This window comes from Bufo bufo, chromosome 5, assembly GCF_905171765.1.
Source record: "Bufo bufo chromosome 5, aBufBuf1.1, whole genome shotgun sequence".
Classification (NCBI taxonomy): Eukaryota; Metazoa; Chordata; class Amphibia; order Anura; family Bufonidae; genus Bufo; species Bufo bufo.
This window is the reverse complement of record NC_053393.1, coordinates 5,419,853-5,439,767: the sequence shown is the minus strand read 5'-3', so window position 1 is coordinate 5,439,767 and position 19,915 is coordinate 5,419,853. Positions and strand designations below refer to the sequence as shown.

The following is a 19,915-nucleotide window of genomic DNA, read 5'->3' as shown; positions in this document are numbered from 1 at the left end:
TACTTCTTTATGTACGCCACTGGCTGGGAGGAGGCCACAGTATCTTAAACAGCTGATTGGTGGGGATGCCAGGAGTTGAACCGATCACATACTGATGACCTATCCTGTGGACAGGTCATCAGTATTAAACACTTGGACAACCCCTTTAATCTACATCAAATCATTTCAAAAACTCCTGATCCGGAGTTACATCCTGTATTATCCTCCAGAGCTGCACTCACTATTCTGCTGGTGCAGTCGCTGTGTACAACCATTACTTATCCTGTACTGATCCTGAGTTACATCCTGTATTATACTCCAGAGCTGCACTCACGATTCTGCTGGTGTAGTAACTGTGTACATACATTACTTATCCTGTACTGATCCTGAGTTACATCCTGTATTATACTCCAGAGCTGCACTCACTATTCTGCTGGTGCAGTCACTGTGTACATACATTACTTATCCTGTACTGATCCTGAGTTACATCCTGTATTATACTCCAGAGCTGCACTCACTATTCTGCTGGTGCAGTCACTGTGTACATACATTACTTATCCTGTACTGATCCTGAGTTACATCCTGTATTATACTCCAGAGCTGCACTCACTATTCTGCTGGTGGAGTCACTGTGTACATACATTACTTATCCTGTACTGATCCTGAGTTACATCCTGTATTATGCTCCAGAGCTGCAATCACTATTCTGCTGGTTGCTTACGAGCAGACACTTCCTTACAGCCTACGTGAGATGACTACAGAGCCTGGTGTAAGGTTGACACTTCCTAGAATGCAAATCACAAGAACTAGTTCTGCAGACACTGAATGAGCAGTAAATGCTGGGAGATTTCAGCTCTGAAGCTGCAGAATTGTAAGTGCAGCCCAGTATAAAATGTGAAGCAATTCCTGCATTCCGGTTGTAACTCTATTTCACAATGTGCTCCTCCCTCCATTCGTATATATACTGAAGTGGATTCAGGTCGCACCATATCCTTTCCCTTAGACTGGAGCTTCCTTCATTATCAGAATACTCTTCGGCTGTGGCTGGAAACGATGGGTCCGCCGTAGAATTAACCCTTTGTGGACAGCCTGTGACCAGTGTAAAGGGCTGCACCCCCCCCCCATGTATAGCATTGGCCGCTGCTCCCGGATACATAGGACTTTGTAATAATAGGGCTGTTTCCATGACGACAGCTCTGCTATGAATGCAGCGACACATAGGTTATTACAGATTGCTCTTACTGTTGTGTAACGACACTTAACCCTTTATGAAATCCTGCTGTAGTGTTGTCAGCTCACGGCCTGCGTGGACTACGCTGTGGTAATAGTCCTGCGGAGGACGGAGTCACATCCCCAGACCTGCTTGTGACAGCAGAGGACAGGGCAGTTGGAGTTCAGCATGCCCCATCCTTTCATTTTCAGTGGAGATAAGCCATATCAGCAGAGTTGTCTGCCAATGACAGGAAGCACACTTACCTGTTCTGTGGATCCACGACTGTCCTCACTGCACTTCTGACACAGACGAGGACACGCGCACCGCTGCACTCAATGGCGGGCCACAGCTGTGACCACCGGGTCAGATGCTGCTTGAGGACACGTCCATGCCACAACCAGTTATTAGGGCAGTGACACATGTGTCCCGCTCCATGTAGGAAGTTTACACGCTGGGATCAAAGTGCACTGATGGCAGCGGGGGGACCCTCAGAGTTGGACAACCCCTTTTATTCCGTCTCATCATTGAGAACACATGCACTTGGCCGAACCAAACCTACATGTTTACTGGGGGTCCAGGAGCGAGAGCAGCCAGGCGCACGTACATTTGGCCATCAGCTGTCTAATGGTTACGGCCAACCTTACAATTGTACTCGTTCTGGACAATCCTCTGGAAGCTGAACAGCCTGATACATGTTACCTGCGCTGATACATTGTAGCAGACTATCGGGAGAGAGATTTGTGCTGCTGATGTGTTCAGCTAGCGGAGGATTGTCCGGACTGGATACGATTGTGACAAACCAGAACTTCTGAAGTGAGAACAGAGGAGCCCATTATCTAAGGGGCCCGGCAGTCGTCTTGGGGAAACGCTGACAGTTCCAGCAGCTTCTTATCAAGCAGAGTCTGAAAGAAGAGTTCAAATGCAAGAAAAATCAGATGTTGTGAAATGACAGGAGAAGGATTTGTCATCTGGCAGTGCGGTGCGGGCGGCGCACGTCTCCCATCAGTCGGGAGCTGTTAACACTCAGATCTCTGCCTTCCATGTGAAGAAGTGCGATGACAGCAGCTGCGAGGAGCTTGGTGAACCCGCGCCGCCATCCGGGCTCAGCGTCTCCTGGAAGTGTCAGACAGCAATATTAAAATGCTACCAGTGACAGCCGAGCAAGCGAGGGGCAGATCTGTCTGACACACGTAAGAATCAAGGACTTCTCGGGAAGGCTGTGAGCTCTGGTGGAGCACGTCACCGATGCTCCACCAGCCAAGACAGCAATGAGATGTCTCTACCAGCTAAAAAGACGAAGAACCCAAAAAGAGCTCCTGTAGGGGCTGCCTGTGGGGCCCTTATGGAGCCACGCGACTGACTATTCTGTAGAAAATAGAAGCGGTATTAAAATCTGAATCTGCAGCAGTTTTTTCTTTTCCACCCCTCCCCCCTTCCCGACACATCACAACTACAACCTTTAGCACATCGAAATAGATTGTTCTTTAACAGTGTATTTCATAAGCGATCTGCTGCTGGAACAGAAAGCTCTGGTTCATGAAAATGTCATTGATCTGACGCTCAGCCTCCGCCTCCAGCGTCTGAGTTCCTTGCTCCTGCAGATCGTCAGTCAGCTCTGTCAGAGCGGTGAAGCTGCTCAGCCCTTCGGGGTCCTTGTAGGTTGGAAAATGAGCCTTGTTTCTGTCTATGACAAACATCTCGTGTCCACGTTCATCCCTGTACTCTTCCAGCTGGGCAAACGTAGTGGGCCCATCTGAATAGTCATTGACGTACAGGATGTTCTCCTCCTTTTTGGACTTTTTTCTTTTGTGGTGCTTTCTGTAGATCATGACCATCAGAAGCATGGCAGTCATGGCCAGCAAGGAGATGCCAATGGCAATGGCAGTTTGAGTGGCCATGCTTAGGGCAGTGAACTCCATGCTCTCCATGTCATACAGAGGCTCCTGGCTGATATCCACAGACGTGTACGAGCGGGACTGCTGGTTGGACAGGTTGACAGTCAGGTGAAACAAGACCTTTGCTGTTCCCCCAGGATTAGAAGCCACACACTCGTACTTCCCAGCATGAGACATGGTGATATTATTCAGTAGGAGCATCCCGCTTCCTGTGTCAGAGTCAAACTGCTCCCCTACACTTCTTTCGCTCAACTCAAAGGTTCTGCTGCTCGTGGACTTCAAATGACCTCTCTGTGGACTTGAGCGAGCATGGGCGACTTTCCTCCAAGTTACCAGTGGCTGAGGATACCCCGTAGCTCGACAAGAGACACGAAGTTCATCCCCTAGACGAGCTGTAAGCTCCATAGGGTCTACAAGGACTATGGGAGGGATACAGACAAGGCTGTTACCGGAGATGTCCAGCAAACTCTGGTGGGACAATCTCGGTGGTTCAGAGCAGATGAGTTTCTTGTCCAAAGAAGTTAGAAGACGTTTTCCTTCTTCTTTTATCCATGTCCGGAGCCAATGGAGGGCACAGTCACATCTCCAAGGGTTTTCTGAAAACAGAAATAAGTAGTCAAAGTAAAAAGAATGGACGGTGAGATATCAAAGCATGAAGTTCTATCATAGTTGCTCCCACCAAAACAATGTCATCCTGTCCATGTAAAAAAATCATCTTTTTTAAAAAGAGTTAGCGTTTTAACCCTAAAATCACCTTCTTATAAGTGTAATATTATAGATAAATACACAAATCATCACCTATAGCAGGATGTCATGTGTAAAGGGGCAGTGAAATTTGTAAAATATGAAGGATACACCTGCTACCTGACATGTAGTTGTATTATACACTGCGTGCAGAATTATTAGGCAAATTAGTATTTTGACCACATCATCCTCTTTATGCATGTTGTCTTACTCCAAGCTGTATAGGCTCGAAAGCCTACTACCAATTAAGCATATTAGGTGATGTGCATCTCTGTAATGAGAAGGGGTGTGGTCTAATGACATCAACACCCTATATTAGGTGTGCATAATTATTAGGCAACTTCCTTTCCTTTGGCAAAATGGGTCAAAAGAAGGACTTGACAGGCTCAGAAAAGTCAAAAATAGTGAGATATCTTGCAGAGGGATGCAGCACTCTTAAAATTGCAAAGCTTCTGAAGCGTGATCATCGAATAATCAAGCGTTTCATTCAAAATAGTCAACAGGGTCGCAAGAAGCGCGTGGAAAAACCAAGGCGCAAAATAACTGCCCATGAACTGAGAAAAGTCAAGCGTGCAGCTGCCAAGATGCCACTTGCCACCAGTTTGGCCATATTTCAGAGCTGCAACATCACTGGAGTGCCCAAAAGCACAAGGTGTGCAATACTCAGAGACATGGCCAAGGTAAGAAAGGCTGAAAGACGACCACCACTGAACAAGACACACAAGCTGAAACGTCAAGACTGATTTTTCTAAGGTTTTATGGACTGATGAAATGAGAGTGAGTCTTGATGGGCCAGATGGATGGGCCCGTGGCTGGATTGGTAAAGGGCAGAGAGCTCCAGTCCGACTCAGACGCCAGCAAGGTGGAGGTGGAGTACTGGTTTGGGCTGGTATCATCAAAGATGAGCTTGTGGGGCCTTTTCGGGTTGAGGATGGAGTCAAGCTCAACTCCCAGTCCTACTGCCAGTTTCTGGAAGACACCTTCTTCAAGCAGTGGTACAGGAAGAAGTCTGCATCCTTCAAGAAAAACATGATTTTCATGCAGGACAATGCTCCATCACACGCGTCCAAGTACTCCACAGCGTGGCTGGCAAGAAAGGGTATAAAAGAAGAAAATCTAATGACATGGCCTCCTTGTTCACCTGATCTGAACCCCATTGAGAACCTGTGGTCCATCATCAAATGTGAGATTTACAAGGAGGGAAAACAGTACACCTCTCTGAACAGTGTCTGGGAGGCTGTGGTTGCTGCTGCACGCAATGTTGATGGTGAACAGATCAAAACACTGACAGAATCCATGGATGGCAGGCTTTTGAGTGTCCTTGCAAAGAAAGGTGGCTATATTGGTCACTGATTTGTTTTTGTTTTGTTTTTGAATGTCAGAAATGTATATTTGTGAATGTTGAGATGTTATATTGGTTTCACTGGTAAAAATAAATAATTGAAATGGGTATATATTTGTTTTTTGTTAAGTTGCCTAATAATTATGCACAGTAATAGTCACCTGCACACACAGATATCCCCCTAAAATAGCTAAAACTAAAAACAAACTAAAAACTACTTCCAAAAATATTCAGCTTTGATATTAATGAGTTTTTTGGGTTCATTGAGAACATGGTTGTTGTTCAATAATAAAATTAATCCTCAAAAATACAACTTGCCTAATAATTCTGCACTCCCTGTAGGTCTCCTCCAACGTAGGGATAGAGGCGTCTTCCGTGTCTGAGGACTTTACCCTCTGAATCATTGCACAGATCAATATTATATTAATATATTATAATATCAATAATGATATGGAAGTTTTTTTGTTTGTATTTGACCTTTCAGCTGGGGAGGGGGGGGGGGAGCTGTTCCACATGTGTCCACAGAACAGATGCTCCATGAATAAAGTGGCAGAGAACAGTACTACAGGTGACTTCTGACAGATTGGTTCATTACAGGCATATCGGGGATCACATGGGGTCCAGTACCTGTTAGTCGTAGCACCTGCAGGCTAATCAGAGGCCGGAGTGCTGCACGACTTATGGTGCGCAGATTATTCTTGCTGAGGTCAAGGAGAGCGAGGGAGGAAAGTCCTAAGAAGGCCTGCTCCTGGAGGGTCTCAATGTCATTCTCCTGCAAATGCAGCTCCTGAAGTCTCTGAAAACAGTATAAAAATAACATGATTTGGCACTCGTATGTATTCTACAATACAAAGATAGTGGATGATGTGAAAATACTTGCTAAATGTATAGGATTATGATATGTAGTGGTTTCAGCAATGAACCTTCTAGCGATGGTTGGTGGGTGGCCAAAATAGCATAACAAGAGGGACTGTGTGGGACCGGAGTTAGATCTGTTATTCTACCTGCAGGTCCGAGAATGTGTATGCCAGCAGTCTGGTGATCTGGTTTCCTGCCAGGTACAGGACCCGCAGGTGATCCAGTCCTTTGAAGATGCTGCTGTTGATAAGATGGATGCGGTTTCCATTTAGAGCAAGTTCCACCAGATGCTGCTGAGCTTTGAAGGCTCCGGGTTCCAGGCCAGAGATGGTATTATTCTGGATATACAAATACTGGAGGCCCGATAAAGAAGACAGGTCCTGCTGTTGGATCTGAGATATTGCATTATCCTGCAGAAACACGGTCTGAGGAGAGAAAAGAGAGAAGTGTTCATGACTTCACGTCAACACCCACAACCCTCTAGACCTGCTCTACCATGTGCCTTCACAGTTCATCATCCTGAATGCCACCTTACTGGAGCACACTGTTAATGGATGACGTTTATCCGAATGCACATCATTAATATCCTTAACCTCAATCAGAAAGGTTCCTGTCATCGAGACCCATGCACGTTCCGAACATCTGCTCTCAGCCAAGTCTTCCATGCTAACCCCATGAACTGGACGTAAGGACCACAGCATGGTCCTCAAAGTCCATTATCCTTTTTTTGGCGACTCATTAACATTTCATAATTACCATCCTGTCTACTGCATCCCGATGCAGCTGCTTGTTCACCTTTCTGTCAGATGATTACACAGATTTTTCCAGGAAATGTTGGCGCCACAAGAATAAATTACTGAACATTATGATCGTCTGTAGCTTTGACTAATAACTCAATATATCTCTCACATTACATGAGACTTTCCATCCTGTGGTGTCTCCCTAGTATTCAGTCCACATCTGTGCATCCATTATGCGGATCACTTACAGTTCTTCCTCACGTAACGGTGGAGACTGGGCTGAGATCAGACACCAATGTGAGCACCTTCCCTTCTATAATTCTGTGGTGCGGTCCTAATATACGGTGAGGGCAATTTATTAATGCACTAACTGCATGATGGAAAAATGGCTGCTTGCCATGTATCAATGATAATTCAACTGTGTTGGTAAAATTGGGCCAAGTGCAACTGAAAAATGTCTGGCACTACCTGCCAACAACATAAGCTGACAGATGCAAATGTTGTCAGGGGAAATGACGGCCACTACATTGCAAATTACAACTGTAGTAGCTGCTCAGAAAAACTCCATCAGATGTTCTGCAGTGATGATATTGAAAGTCACCAAGATCCTTCACTTTCTAACCTAGAATGGTGGAAAATGTAGAACTGAAAGCTTGACTTGGTCAGAGTTAAATGAAACTATACCAGGATTGACGGAAAGTGGTTCAGAAAAGAAGAGTGCACCTGAGTGGAGGGATGGATATTGGCCGGAATGTTCTTCAGACCCTTGGACCCGCACTCTACGGTCATACTGTAACAGCGGCACTCGGCTGGACAAGCTTGAACATGTTGGGTCAGGAGCGTCGGAAGCAAAATGACGACAACGATGAAGGAAGAATCGGATGAGGCCATTTTAGTGCGGCTGCCAACAGAGAAGAAGACCAATCCCAAGTTATACGCAAAAATGCTACAACCACATTTTTTTTCAATACACAAAAACAGCAGAAATATGCAAAAGTTTGAGCACCCCTGGTCAAAATTACTGTTAAAAGGGTTTTCCAAGATTTTGTTTTTACTGATGACCTGTCCTCTGTATAGGTCATCAGTATCTGATCGGTGGGGGTCCGACACCCGGGACCCCCGCCGATCAGCTGTTTTGAGAAGGTACCAGCGCTCCTGCCTTCTCCCAGCTCACCAAGCACGGCTGTTTCTAGGCCACGTGATCGATGACCGTGTCGTCACTGGCCTAAGAAAAGCAGAGAGAAGGAGGTGGCGGCACTGCCTTCTCAAATAGCTGATCATCGGAGGTCCCAGGTGTCGGGCTCCCACCAGTCAGATACGGATGACCTATCCAAAGAATAGGTTATCAATAAAAAAAAAATCTCGGAAAACCCCTTTAAGCAATAAGTGAAGTGTGAACGTTTTAAGCAATATCAGTGTATTGTTTTGGCTTTGTACAATTTTAGAGTGAAAAAAGGAAAGGAGTAATATGCAAAAATGGAGATCGGAGCGCTCGGATAACTTTGAGGTCTCAGACCTTAAGTTGCCTGTCAAGGGTTAAGGCTTGTTCACACTTTGATATGTATTGGAGACAGCACGCCAATAAACAGTATAAAAGAAGAAGACTGGCACTCGCGAGTGCCAGTCTTCTTCTTTTATACTGCTCGTTGGGATGCCTGCCCGCTGACACGTGCACCGCAAGTATTCTAGTGCAGTGCAGACCATTATCTACAGCACGCCAATAAAGTCATTTAGAAATTTGCTTGTTTTAAATAATTCATTTCAACACCAGTGGTACACAATACACATCAGTGCGACGCTTCGGGCCCTTTCTGTCCGTGCCCTTTTTCAAGCTGTTCCGATGTTCGGCCATATTGGCACGGGTAGGTGGGCACAGATGTGTTTTGATCAAAATATATTGGCTGAGAGTCTCGGATTTTATCAGATCAGAGCGAGGGCTTAGTCCATATACACTGCGTGCAGAATTATTAGGCAAATGAGTATTTTGACCACATCATCCTCTTTATGCATGTTGTCTTACTCCAAGCTGTATAGGCTCGAAAGCCTACTACCAATTAAGCATATTAGGTGATGTGAATCTCTGTAATGAGAAGGGGTGTGGTCTAATGACATCAACACCCTATATCAGGTGTGCATAATTATTAGGCAACTTCCTTTCCTTTGGCAAAATGGGTCAAAAGAAGGACTTGACAGGCTCAGAAAAGTCAAAAATAGTGAGATATCTTGCAGAGGGATGCAGCACTCTTAAAATTGCAAAGCTTTTGAAGCGTGATCATCGAACAATCAAGCGTTTCATTCAAAATAGTCAACAGGGTCGCAAGAAGCGTGTGGAAAAACCAAGGCGCAAAATAACTGCCCATGAACTGAGATAAGTCAAGCGTGCAGCTGCCAAGATGCCACTTGCCACCAGTTTGGCCATATTTCAGAGCTGCAACATCACTGGAGTGCCCAAAAGCACAAGGTGTGCAATACTCAGAGACATGGCCAAGGTAAGAAAGGCTGAAAGACGACCACCACTGAACAAGACACACAAGCTGAAACGTCAAGACTGGGCCAAGAAATATCTCAAGACTGATTTTTCTAAGGTTTTATGGACTGATGAAATGAGAGTGAGTCTTGATGGGCCAGATGGATGGGCCCGTGGCTGGATTGGTAAAGGGCAGAGAGCTCCAGTCCGACTCAGACGCCAGCAAGATGGAGGTGGAGTACTGGTTTGGGCTGGTATCATCAAAGATGAGCTTGTGGGGCCTTTTCGGGTTGAGGATGGAGTCAAGCTCAACTCCCAGTCCTACTGCCAGTTTCTGGAAGACACCTTCTTCAAGCAGTGGTACAGGAAGAAGTCTGCATCCTTCAAGAAAAACATGATTTTCATGCAGGACAATGCTCCATCACACGCGTCCAAGTACTCCACAGCGTGGCTGGCAAGAAAGGGTATAAAAGAAGAAAATCTAATGACATGGCCTCCTTGTTCACCTGATCTGAACCCCATTGAGAACCTGTGGTCCATCATCAAATGTGAGATTTACAAGGAGGGAAAACAGTACACCTCTCTGAACAGTGTCTGGGAGGCTGTGGTTGCTGCTGCACGCAATGTTGATGGTGAACAGATCAAAACACTGACAGAATCCATGGATGGCAGGCTTTTGAGTGTCCTTGCAAAGAAAGGTGGCTATATTGGTCACTGATTTGTTTTTGTTTTGTTTTTGAATGTCAGAAATGTATATTTGTGAATGTTGAGATGTTATATTGGTTTCACTGGTAAAAATAAATAATTGAAATGGGTATATATTTGTTTTTTGTTAAGTTGCCTAATAATTATGCAGAGTAATAGTCACCTGCACACACAGATATCCCCCTAAAATAGCTAAAACTAAAAACTACTTCCAAAAATATTCAGCTTTGATATTAATGAGTTTTTTGGGTTCATTGAGAACATGGTTGTTGTTCAATAATAAAATTAATCCTCAAAAATACAACTTGCCTAATAATTCTGCACTCCCTGTATAATGTTTGTATCTATTGTGTTAGTGCATTCTTTTCCATGATTTTTTCTTTATAAATGTTGCCATGGACATCCACATATTTAGTTATCTTATCATGCAGGATGTTTTATATATTTTTCTGTGATTTTTGATGAATTTAAGCTCTTGAAAGAGTGTCACCTTCAAGGGTGAATGCGCTCCTATTATCTGGAGATTAGCATTTTTGTGCACTTTTTGCCCCTCCTATCTAACAGGCCATCTTGATTAGGTGGTAAATATAGCTGTGCGGGTTCCCACAGGCGACCTTGATTAGGTGGTACATATAGCTGTGCGGGCTCCCACAGGCGACCTTGATTAGGTGGTACATATATCTGTGCAGGCTCCCACAGGCGATATTGATTAGGTGGTACATATAGCTGTGCTGGCTCCCACAGGCGATCTTGATTAGGTGGTACATATAGCTGTGCTGGCTCCCACAGGTGCCCTTGATGAGGTGGTACATATAGCTGTGCTGGCTCCCACAGGTCGCCCTTGATTAGGTGGTACATATAGCTGTGCGGGCTCCCACAGGTGCCCTTGATTAGGTGGTACATATAGCTGTGCGGGCTCCCACAGGTGCCCTTGATTAGGTGGTACATATAGCTGTGCGGGCTCCCACAGGCGCCCTTGATTAGGTGGTACATATAGCTGTGCGGGCTCCCACAGGCGCCCTTGATTAGGTGGTACATATAGCTGTGCGGGCTCCCACAGACATCCTTGATTAGGTGGTACATATAGCTGTGCGGGCTCCCACAGGCGCCCTTGATTAGGTGGTACATATAGCTGTGCAGGCTCCCACAGGCGACCTTGATTAGGTGGTACATATAGATGTGCAGGCTCCCACAGGCGATCTTGATTAGGTGGTACATATAGCTGTGCAGGCTCCCACAGGCGATCTTGATTAGGTGGTACATATAGCTGTGCAGGCTCCCACAGGCGATCTTGATTAGGTGGTACATATAGTTGTGCGGGCTCCCACAGGCGATCTTGATTGGGTGGTACATATAGCTGTGCGGGCTCCCACAGGTGCCCTTGATTAGGTGGTACATATAGCTGTGCAGGCTCCCACAGGCGATCTTGATTAGGTGGTACATATAGCTGTGCAGGCTCCCACAGGCGACCTTGATTAGGTGGTACATATAGTTGTGCGGGCTCCACAGGTGACCTTGATTAGATGGTACATATAGCTGTGCGGGCTCCCACAGACGATCTTGATTAGGTGGTACATATAGCTGTGCGGGCTCCCACAGACGCCCTTGATTAGGTGGTACATATAGCTGTGCGGGCTCCCACAGGCGCCCTTGATTAGGTGGTACATATAGCTGTGCGGGCTCCCACAGGCAATCTTGATTAGGTGGTACATATAGCTGTGCGTGCTCCCACAGGCACCCTTGATTAGCTGGTACATATAGCTGTGTGGGCTCCCACAGGTGCCCTTGATTAGGTGGTACATATAGCTGTGCGGGCTCCACAGGCGACCTTGATTAGGTGGTACATATAGCTGTGCAGGCTCCCACAGGCGATCTTGATTAGGTGGTACATATAGCTGTGCAGGCTCCCACAGGCGATCTTGATTAGGTGGTACATATAGCTGTGCAGGCTCCCACAGGCGATCTTGATTAGGTGGTACATATAGCTGTGCGGGCTCCACAGGCAGCCTTGATTAGGTGGTACATATAGCTGTGCGGGCTCCCACAGCGGCCTTGATTAGGTGGTACATATAGCTGTGCGGGCTCCCACAGGCGCCCTTGATTAGGTGGTACGTATAGCTGTGCTGGCTCCCACAGGTGCCCTTGATTAGGTGGTACATATAGCTGTGCGGGTTCCACAGGCAGCCTTGATTAGGTGGTACATATAGCTGTGCAGGCTCCCACAGGTGACCTTGATTAGGTGGTACATATAGCTGTGCGGCTCCCACAGGCGCCCTTGATTAGGTGGTACATATAGCTGTGCTGGCTCCCACAGGCGATCTTGATTGGGTGGTACATATAGCTGTGCGGGCTCCCAAAGGCGACCTTGATTAGGTGGTAGATATAGCTGTGCGGGCTCCCACAGGCGATCTTGATTAGGTGCTACATATAGCTGTGCAGGCTCCCACAGGAGCCCTTGATTAGGTGGTACATATAGCTGTGCGGGCTCCCACAGGAGCCCTTGATTAGGTGGTACATATAGCTGTGCGGGCTCCCAAAGGCGACCTTGATTAGGTGGTACATATAGCTGTGCGGGCTCCCACAGGCGGTCTTGATTAGGTGGTACATATAGCTGGCCCGGCTCCCACAGGCACCCTTGATTAGGTGGTACATATAGCTGGCCCGGCTCCCACAGGTGACCTTGATTAGATGGTACATATACAGTACAGACCAAAAGTTTGGACACACCTTCTCATTCAAAGAGTTTTCTTTATTTTCATGACTATGAAAATTGTAGATTCACACTGAAGGCATCAAAACTATGAATTAACACATGTGGAATTATATACATAACAAACAAGTGTGAAACAACTGAAAATATGTCATATTCTAGGTTCTTCAAAGTAGCCACCTTTTGCTTTGATTACTGCTTTGCACACTCTTGGCATTCTCTTGATGAGCTTCAAGAGGTAGTCCCCTGAAATAGTCTTCACTTCACAGGTGTGCCCTGTCAGGTTTAATAAGTGGGATTTCTTGCCTTATAAATGGGGTTGGGACCATCAGTTGCGTTGAGGAGAAGTCAGGTGGATACACAGCTGATAGTCCTACTGAATAGACTGTTAGAATTTGTATTATGGCAAGAAAAAAGCAGCTAAGTAAAGAAAAACGAGTGGCCATCATTACTTTAAGAAATGAAGGTCCGTTAGTCAGCCGAAAAATTGAGAAAACTTTGAAAGTAAGGGCTATTTGACCATGAAGGAGAGTGATGGGGTGCTGCGCCAGATGACCTGGCCTCCACAGTCACCGGACCTGAACCCAATCGAGATGGTTTGGGGTGAGCTGGACCGCAGAGTGAAGGCAAAAGGGCCAACAAGTGCTAAGCATCTCTGGGAACTCCTTCAAGACTGTTGGAAGACCATTTCAGGGGACAACCTCTTGAAGCTCATCAAGAGAATGCCAAGAGTGTGCAAAGCAATAATCAAAAGCAAGAGGTGGCTACTTTGAAGAACCTAGAATATGACATATTTTCAGTTGTTTCACACTTGTTTGTTATGTATATAATTCCACATGTGTTAATTCATAGTTTTGATGCCTTCATAGTCATGAAAATAAAGAAAACTCTTTGAATGAGAAGGTGCGTCCAAACTTTTGGTCTGTACTGTAGCTGTGCTGGCTCCCACAGGTGCCCTTGATTAGGTGGTACATATAGCTGTGCGGGCTCCCACAGGCGCCCTTGATTAGGTGGTACATATAGCTGTGCGGGCTCCCACAGGCGCCCTTGATTAGGTGGTACATATAGCTGTGCGGGCTCCCACAGGCGTCCTTGATTAGGTGGTACATATAGTTGTGCGGGCTCCCACAGGCGTCCTTGATTAGGTGGTACATATAGTTGTGCCGGCTCCCACAGACACCCTTGATTAGGGTTAAATTTACAACTGAACCCATTTCATGGTCACTATATCCTTGATTCAATATTTCTTGATTTACAACATCTCCAAACTAAGGGCACAGCCGTGGAGGCAGAGATGTCACCTCGATAAGGCAACTAACAACCCAACACGCACTGATGCAAGAGTGCAGACACTAATGACTGCGAGAATAGCCATTTACTCAAAAGACAAAAAACCCAAACAAAAAAACACCACAATAAAAGACACAAGACTTGTGGCCGAGCAATGACTAGAACCTGAAGACTCTCCAACACAAGACTCCATATATTCCCCAGGTACTGTACTGACCCAAATACACAACATTTACACAAAGGAAATAAACAATGCTTAATGTATCATTTATAGAGAATAAAAGGGAAAAAAGGAATCGAACTAAAATTCTCATTGTAAAAGTGCAGAGACAGATCAAATGTCAATGTCACAATATGAATGTAACATCTGTAAAATAAATAGTAAAGACTTAAACAGAATTGTGTCAGTGTAAGGAAAGCAAGAATATAACTGCTATAATACTGCTCCTATGTACAAGAATATAACTACTATAATACTGCTCCTATGTACAAGAATATAACTACTATAATACTGCTCCTATGTACAAGAATATAACTACTATAATACTGCTCCTATGTACAAGAATATAACTACTATAATACTGCTCCTATGTACAAGAATATAACTACTATAATACTGCTCCTATGTACAAGAATATAACTACTATAATACTGCCTCCTATGTACAAGAATATAACTACTATAATACTGCTCCTATGTACAAGAATATAACTACTATAATACTGCTCCTATGTACAAGAATATAACTACTATAATACTGCTCCTATGTACAAGAATATAACTACTATAATACTGCTCCTATGTACAAGAATATAACTACTATAATACTGCTCCTATGTACAAGAATATAACTACTATAATACTGCTCCTATGTACAAGAATATAACTACTATAATACTGCTCCTATATACAAGTATATAACTGCTATAATACTGCCTCCTATGTACAGGAATATAACTACTATAATACTGCTCCTATGTACAAGAATATAACTACTATAATACTGCTCCTATGTACAAGAATATAACTGCTATAATACTGCTCCTATGTACAAGAATATAACTACTATAATACTGCTCCTATATACAAGAATATAACTACTATAATACTGCTCCTATGTACAAGAATATAACTACTATAATACTGCTCCTATGTACAAGAATATAACTACTATAATACTGCTCCTATGTACAAGAATATAACTACTATAATACTGCCTCCTATGTACAAGAATATAACTACTATAATACTGCTCCTATGTACAAGAATATAACTACTATAATACTGCTCCTATGTACAAGAATATAACTACTATAATACTGCTCCTATGTACAAGAATATAACTACTATAATACTGCTCCTATGTACAAGAATATAACTACTATAATACTGCTCCTATGTACAAGAATATAACTACTATAACACTGCTCCTATGTACAAGAATATAACTACTATAATACTGCTCCTATGTACAAGAATATAACTACTATAATACTGCTCCTATGTACAAGAATATAACTACTATAATACTGCTCCTATATACAAGTATATAACTGCTATAATACTGCCTCCTATGTACAGGAATATAACTACTATAATACTGCTCCTATGTACAAGGATATAACTACTATAATACTGCTCCTATGTACAAGAATATAACTACTATAATACTGCTCCTATGTACAAGAATATAACTACTATAATACTGCTCCTATGTACAAGAATATAACTACTATAATACTGCCTCCTATGTACAAGAATATAACTACTATAATACTGCTCCTATGTACAAGAATATAACTACTATAATACTGCTCCTATGTACAAGAATATAACTACTATAATACTGCTCCTATGTACAAGAATATAACTACTATAATACTGCTCCTATGTACAAGAATATAACTACTATAATACTGCTCCTATGTACAAGTATATAACTACTATAATACTGCTCCTATGTACAAGAATATAACTACTATAATACTGCTCCTATGTACAAGAATATAACTACTATAATACTGCTCCTATATACAAGAATATAACTGCTATAATACTGCTCCTATGTACAAGAATATAACTACTATAATACTGCTCCTATGTACAAGTATATAACTACTATAATACTGCTCCTATGTACAAGAATATAACTACTATAATACTGCTCCTATGTACAAGAATATAACTACTATAATACTGCTCCTATATACAAGAATATAACTGCTATAATACTGCCTCCTATGTACAAGAATATAACTGCTATAATACTGCTTCTGTGTACAAGAATATAACTACTATAATACTGCTCCTATGTACAAGAATATAACTACTATAATACTGCTCCTATGTACAAGAATATAACTACTATAGAGCTGAATGGCCGCACGAGCTTGAGCTCCTCCAGCATTCCGGCTCACTAACCCTATATAAGCTTATAATTTACTTTATTATGGGGAAACCTGGCAAGGAGAAGATCAGAGGAAGTTCAGAGTCGACCCCTCGGCACTCCAAACAGCCAGAGATGGAGAAGTTTCTCCGGAAAACGCCGAGAGCTGCCACACAGAAAGGCGCCAATATGGCGGCGTCTAATGCTCATGACTCCGACGCAGGAGAACTCTCTGATGCGGGCAGCGGCTCTGATATTTCAGATAGAAGGCCCAGAGATCCGCCTCTATCGGAGCGGACCCTTCGCCGGGTTCTTGAATCGGCCCTTACGCCTCTCAAACAAGATCTGGCGGACATCAAAGACGACATAAAACATCTAGGCCAGAGAGTGGTCACATTAGAAGGCACGCAAGAAGCCATTTTGACCTATGAAGGCAAAGCATCAGAGGTGCTAGCATCTCACAAGGCCCTATTGAATGATGCCTTCTTGAAACTGGAAGACCAGGAGAACCGGAGTCGCCGGCGCAACATACGCATCCGCGGCCTACCTGAATCTATTGCGACGGAGGCCTTGCCGACAGTGGCGCGTGAGTTATTTTCCATGATGCTTGAACCTGAAAGAGCAGAGGGAATAGTGGTGGAGCGCATACACAGGGCGCTGCGCCCTAGGCCCAAACCTCAAGAACCGCCACGTGACGTGATTTGCGGCCTACTAAGTTTTGTAGATACCGCGGCACTGTTGAAAAGGCAAAGAGAAATGGAGGTACTAGAATATGAGAATACGCCGATTCAGATGTTCCAGGATCTAGCGCCATCTACCCTGGCTAAGCGGCGCTTATTTAAGCCCTTACTGGAAGTCCTCAGGAAGACGTCGACCCCGTTCAGATGGCTATATCCCTTTGGGCTGGCGATCTCCAGGAATGGAAAGCTGCTTACAGTTCGCTCCCCCGCAGACCTAGAGTCAGTTTGGAGGTCCCTGGATGTCCCTCCGGTGGAGATCCCCTCGTGGCTGCCAGCCGATCAAGATGGCCCCCTGCCTATCCCGCCACGTGTGTCCTCCTGGCAGATGGCATCTGCAAACAAGTCAGATCGTTTGGGTCGCAGCAGGATGGACGGAGCCCTTACCTGAGCTCAAACCAAGGTGACATTGGTACTATTTGTCTGCTAACATGGACTGCCAATATTAGGTCCTACCTCATTTTTCCACTATAAGAGATGACTGTCTCCCGGCCCCTCGGCATAGTGTTTTATGCGGAAGGTAGTGGCCTGTTCACGATTGTTCTGTTTTTGAGCCAATTTTTTACTTTTTTGCTTTTGGCTTAGAGTTATGTATGAGACGTCAGACCTTAACCGGGACACTCTTCTGCTGTTTTGGAACTCTGCCTCCATGAAGGCAACTTTTTCTTTCCCTATTTGCAGGGTAATGTCCGGATAGATTCCGGTGCTGGAAGTATTTTTTTGTTGTTGGTCTCCCCTTTTTGTTGTAGACCAAAAGGTGCTTTACCTGCCCCCTCGCCAATCCAACCCTGTCTTGGATGGTGATAGGTAGGCACCTACTTTTCTCTAGATGAATATTTCATCTGAGCTGGTTTTATACCAGCCTGACATGTTGCTGGTTATCTTTCTCATTTTATATTATTTTATTTTATTCTATTTTACATGTTCCCCTTTCCCCTCCTTTCCTCACTCTGCTCATATATGCTATGCTCTCTCAGATATTTCCATGGATAATATGTGCTTTTTCTCCTTAGTACATATATTGTCATGTCCTCAATTGTAGTCGCCTCTCTAAACGCACACGGGCTGAACGAGCCATGCAAAAGGTCTCAAACCATCTCTCTCCTTCTGAGGGATAAAGTCTCGGTAGCCTTCCTGCAAGAGACACATTTTAGGACAAATAAAATCCCTAATCTTCCTCCCAGGAAGTTTGCTCAGTGGTTTCATAGTACTCATGATTCCGCCAGTAGAGGTGTCAGTGTAGCTATACACAAAAACCTTCCCTTCAAGCATACCGCTACTTCAGCGGATCCTGAGGGCAGGTATATTTTTGTAAAGGGGGTAGTTGGTGACTCTCCAGTTACATTCGCCAATTTATATGCGCCTAATAGAGGCCAAGTACCATGGCTCGTTCAGACCCTCGCTTTATTGTCATCTTTTTCTGATGGACTGTTAGTTTTGGGAGGCGACTTCAATGTCGCTCTAGAACCGGCAGTGGACACGTCAGTGGGGAGACCGTCTGTGTCCTATAAGCTTTTGAAAAGGCTTAAAACTTCCCTGAGAAAACTAAAGGTCCTTGATGTTTGGCGTACTATAAACCCCAATGGCCGAGACTACACATTTTATTCACATGCCAAGATGTCATTCCATAGATTAGATTATTTGTTCTTGTCTGACTCACATATTCGCAATGTCTCTGGAGCCCGGATTGGTAGTATTACGTTATCCGATCATGCCCCTGTTATCATTAACTTCTCCCTGTCCGGACCACAGAGAAAAGAACGCCTATGGCGTTTGAACGACACCTTGATTTTGGACCCCACCCACGCGTGCAAAATCAAGGCCTCGCTTTCCGAATTTTTTGCGCTAAATGATACACCAGATTCCCCGCCTTCTCCTTCCATACTATGGGAATCCCATAAGGTAGTTATAAGGGGGGAACTAATTGCACTAGGGGCCTATGTAAAAAAGCAAAGAACGCAGGCATTAGACGCTTTGCTAGCGAAGATTGCTCGCCTTGAATCCTCTCACAAGGAATCACAGGCTAAGCGCACCCTGACCGAACTAACTGAAGCTAGAGTGCACTTAAAAAACCTATTAAATATAACCTCTGCAAAGCTGATCCTACGCTCACGATTTAAAGCCTATGCACATGGGGATAGAGGAAACAGACTGATGTCGGCGATTGCCAAGAAGCAGCTCTCTGACTCCTTTGTTTCCTCTATTAAGGACCCCAAAGGTAAAATACATAAATCTACCCCAGATATAGCTAAGGCATTCTGTGCTTTTTATGAGACCCTATACAATCTACCCCCCCCAGATGGTGCATCTGTTAGTGATCTCTCAGAAGCTACTGATAAATTCCTACAGAACTTAGATCTCCCTTCTATAACCCCGGCCAAGGCATCTCAATTGACTAGACCTGTCACTGATCTAGAGATTCACAAAGTACTCATGTCCATCCCCACGGGCAAAAGTCCAGGACCAGATGGGTTCCCCATCACTTATTATAAATCCTTCAAAGATATCCTAATTCCCCGCTTCAGGAACCTGTGCAATCATCTTCTCACTGGTGGCTCCCTTGCCCCTCATTCCTTATTGGCACACATTACTGTCCTACATAAGGAGAATAAGGATCCGACATGCTGCAGCAACTATAGGCCGATCTCTCTGCTAAACTGTGATGTGAAGTAGTGGGCGAAGATCTTGGCCTCTAGACTTCAAGATGTGCTGCCTGACATCATCCATGAGGATCAGGTGGGTTTTGTCCATGGCAGACAGGGGTCAGAAAATACAATAAGGCTTCTTCATCTTGTAAATTGGGCTAAAAGATCATCTAAGCCCTTGGTACTAGTAAGTACTGACGCGGA

At 44.4% G+C, this 19,915-nt stretch overlaps 1 protein-coding gene across 1 annotated transcript in view; it reads right to left on the bottom strand.

The window, feature by feature from the left end:
• Positions 1-1,410: 1,410 nt before the first annotated feature.
• The window catches only part of LRRC24 (leucine rich repeat containing 24), a 119,061-nt gene continuing 100,556 nt past the window's right edge, over positions 1,411-19,915 (bottom strand). The window contains exons 3-6 of the mRNA XM_040433322.1: positions 7,495-7,672; positions 6,178-6,456; positions 5,801-5,969; positions 1,411-3,683 (exon numbers count right to left, since the gene is read on the bottom strand). Of these exons, the coding sequence (XP_040289256.1) occupies positions 2,677-3,683; positions 5,801-5,969; positions 6,178-6,456; positions 7,495-7,662 (1,623 nt within the window). The 5' untranslated portion in view covers positions 7,663-7,672 and the 3' untranslated portion in view covers positions 1,411-2,676. The remainder of the gene's footprint in view (positions 3,684-5,800; positions 5,970-6,177; positions 6,457-7,494; positions 7,673-19,915) is intronic.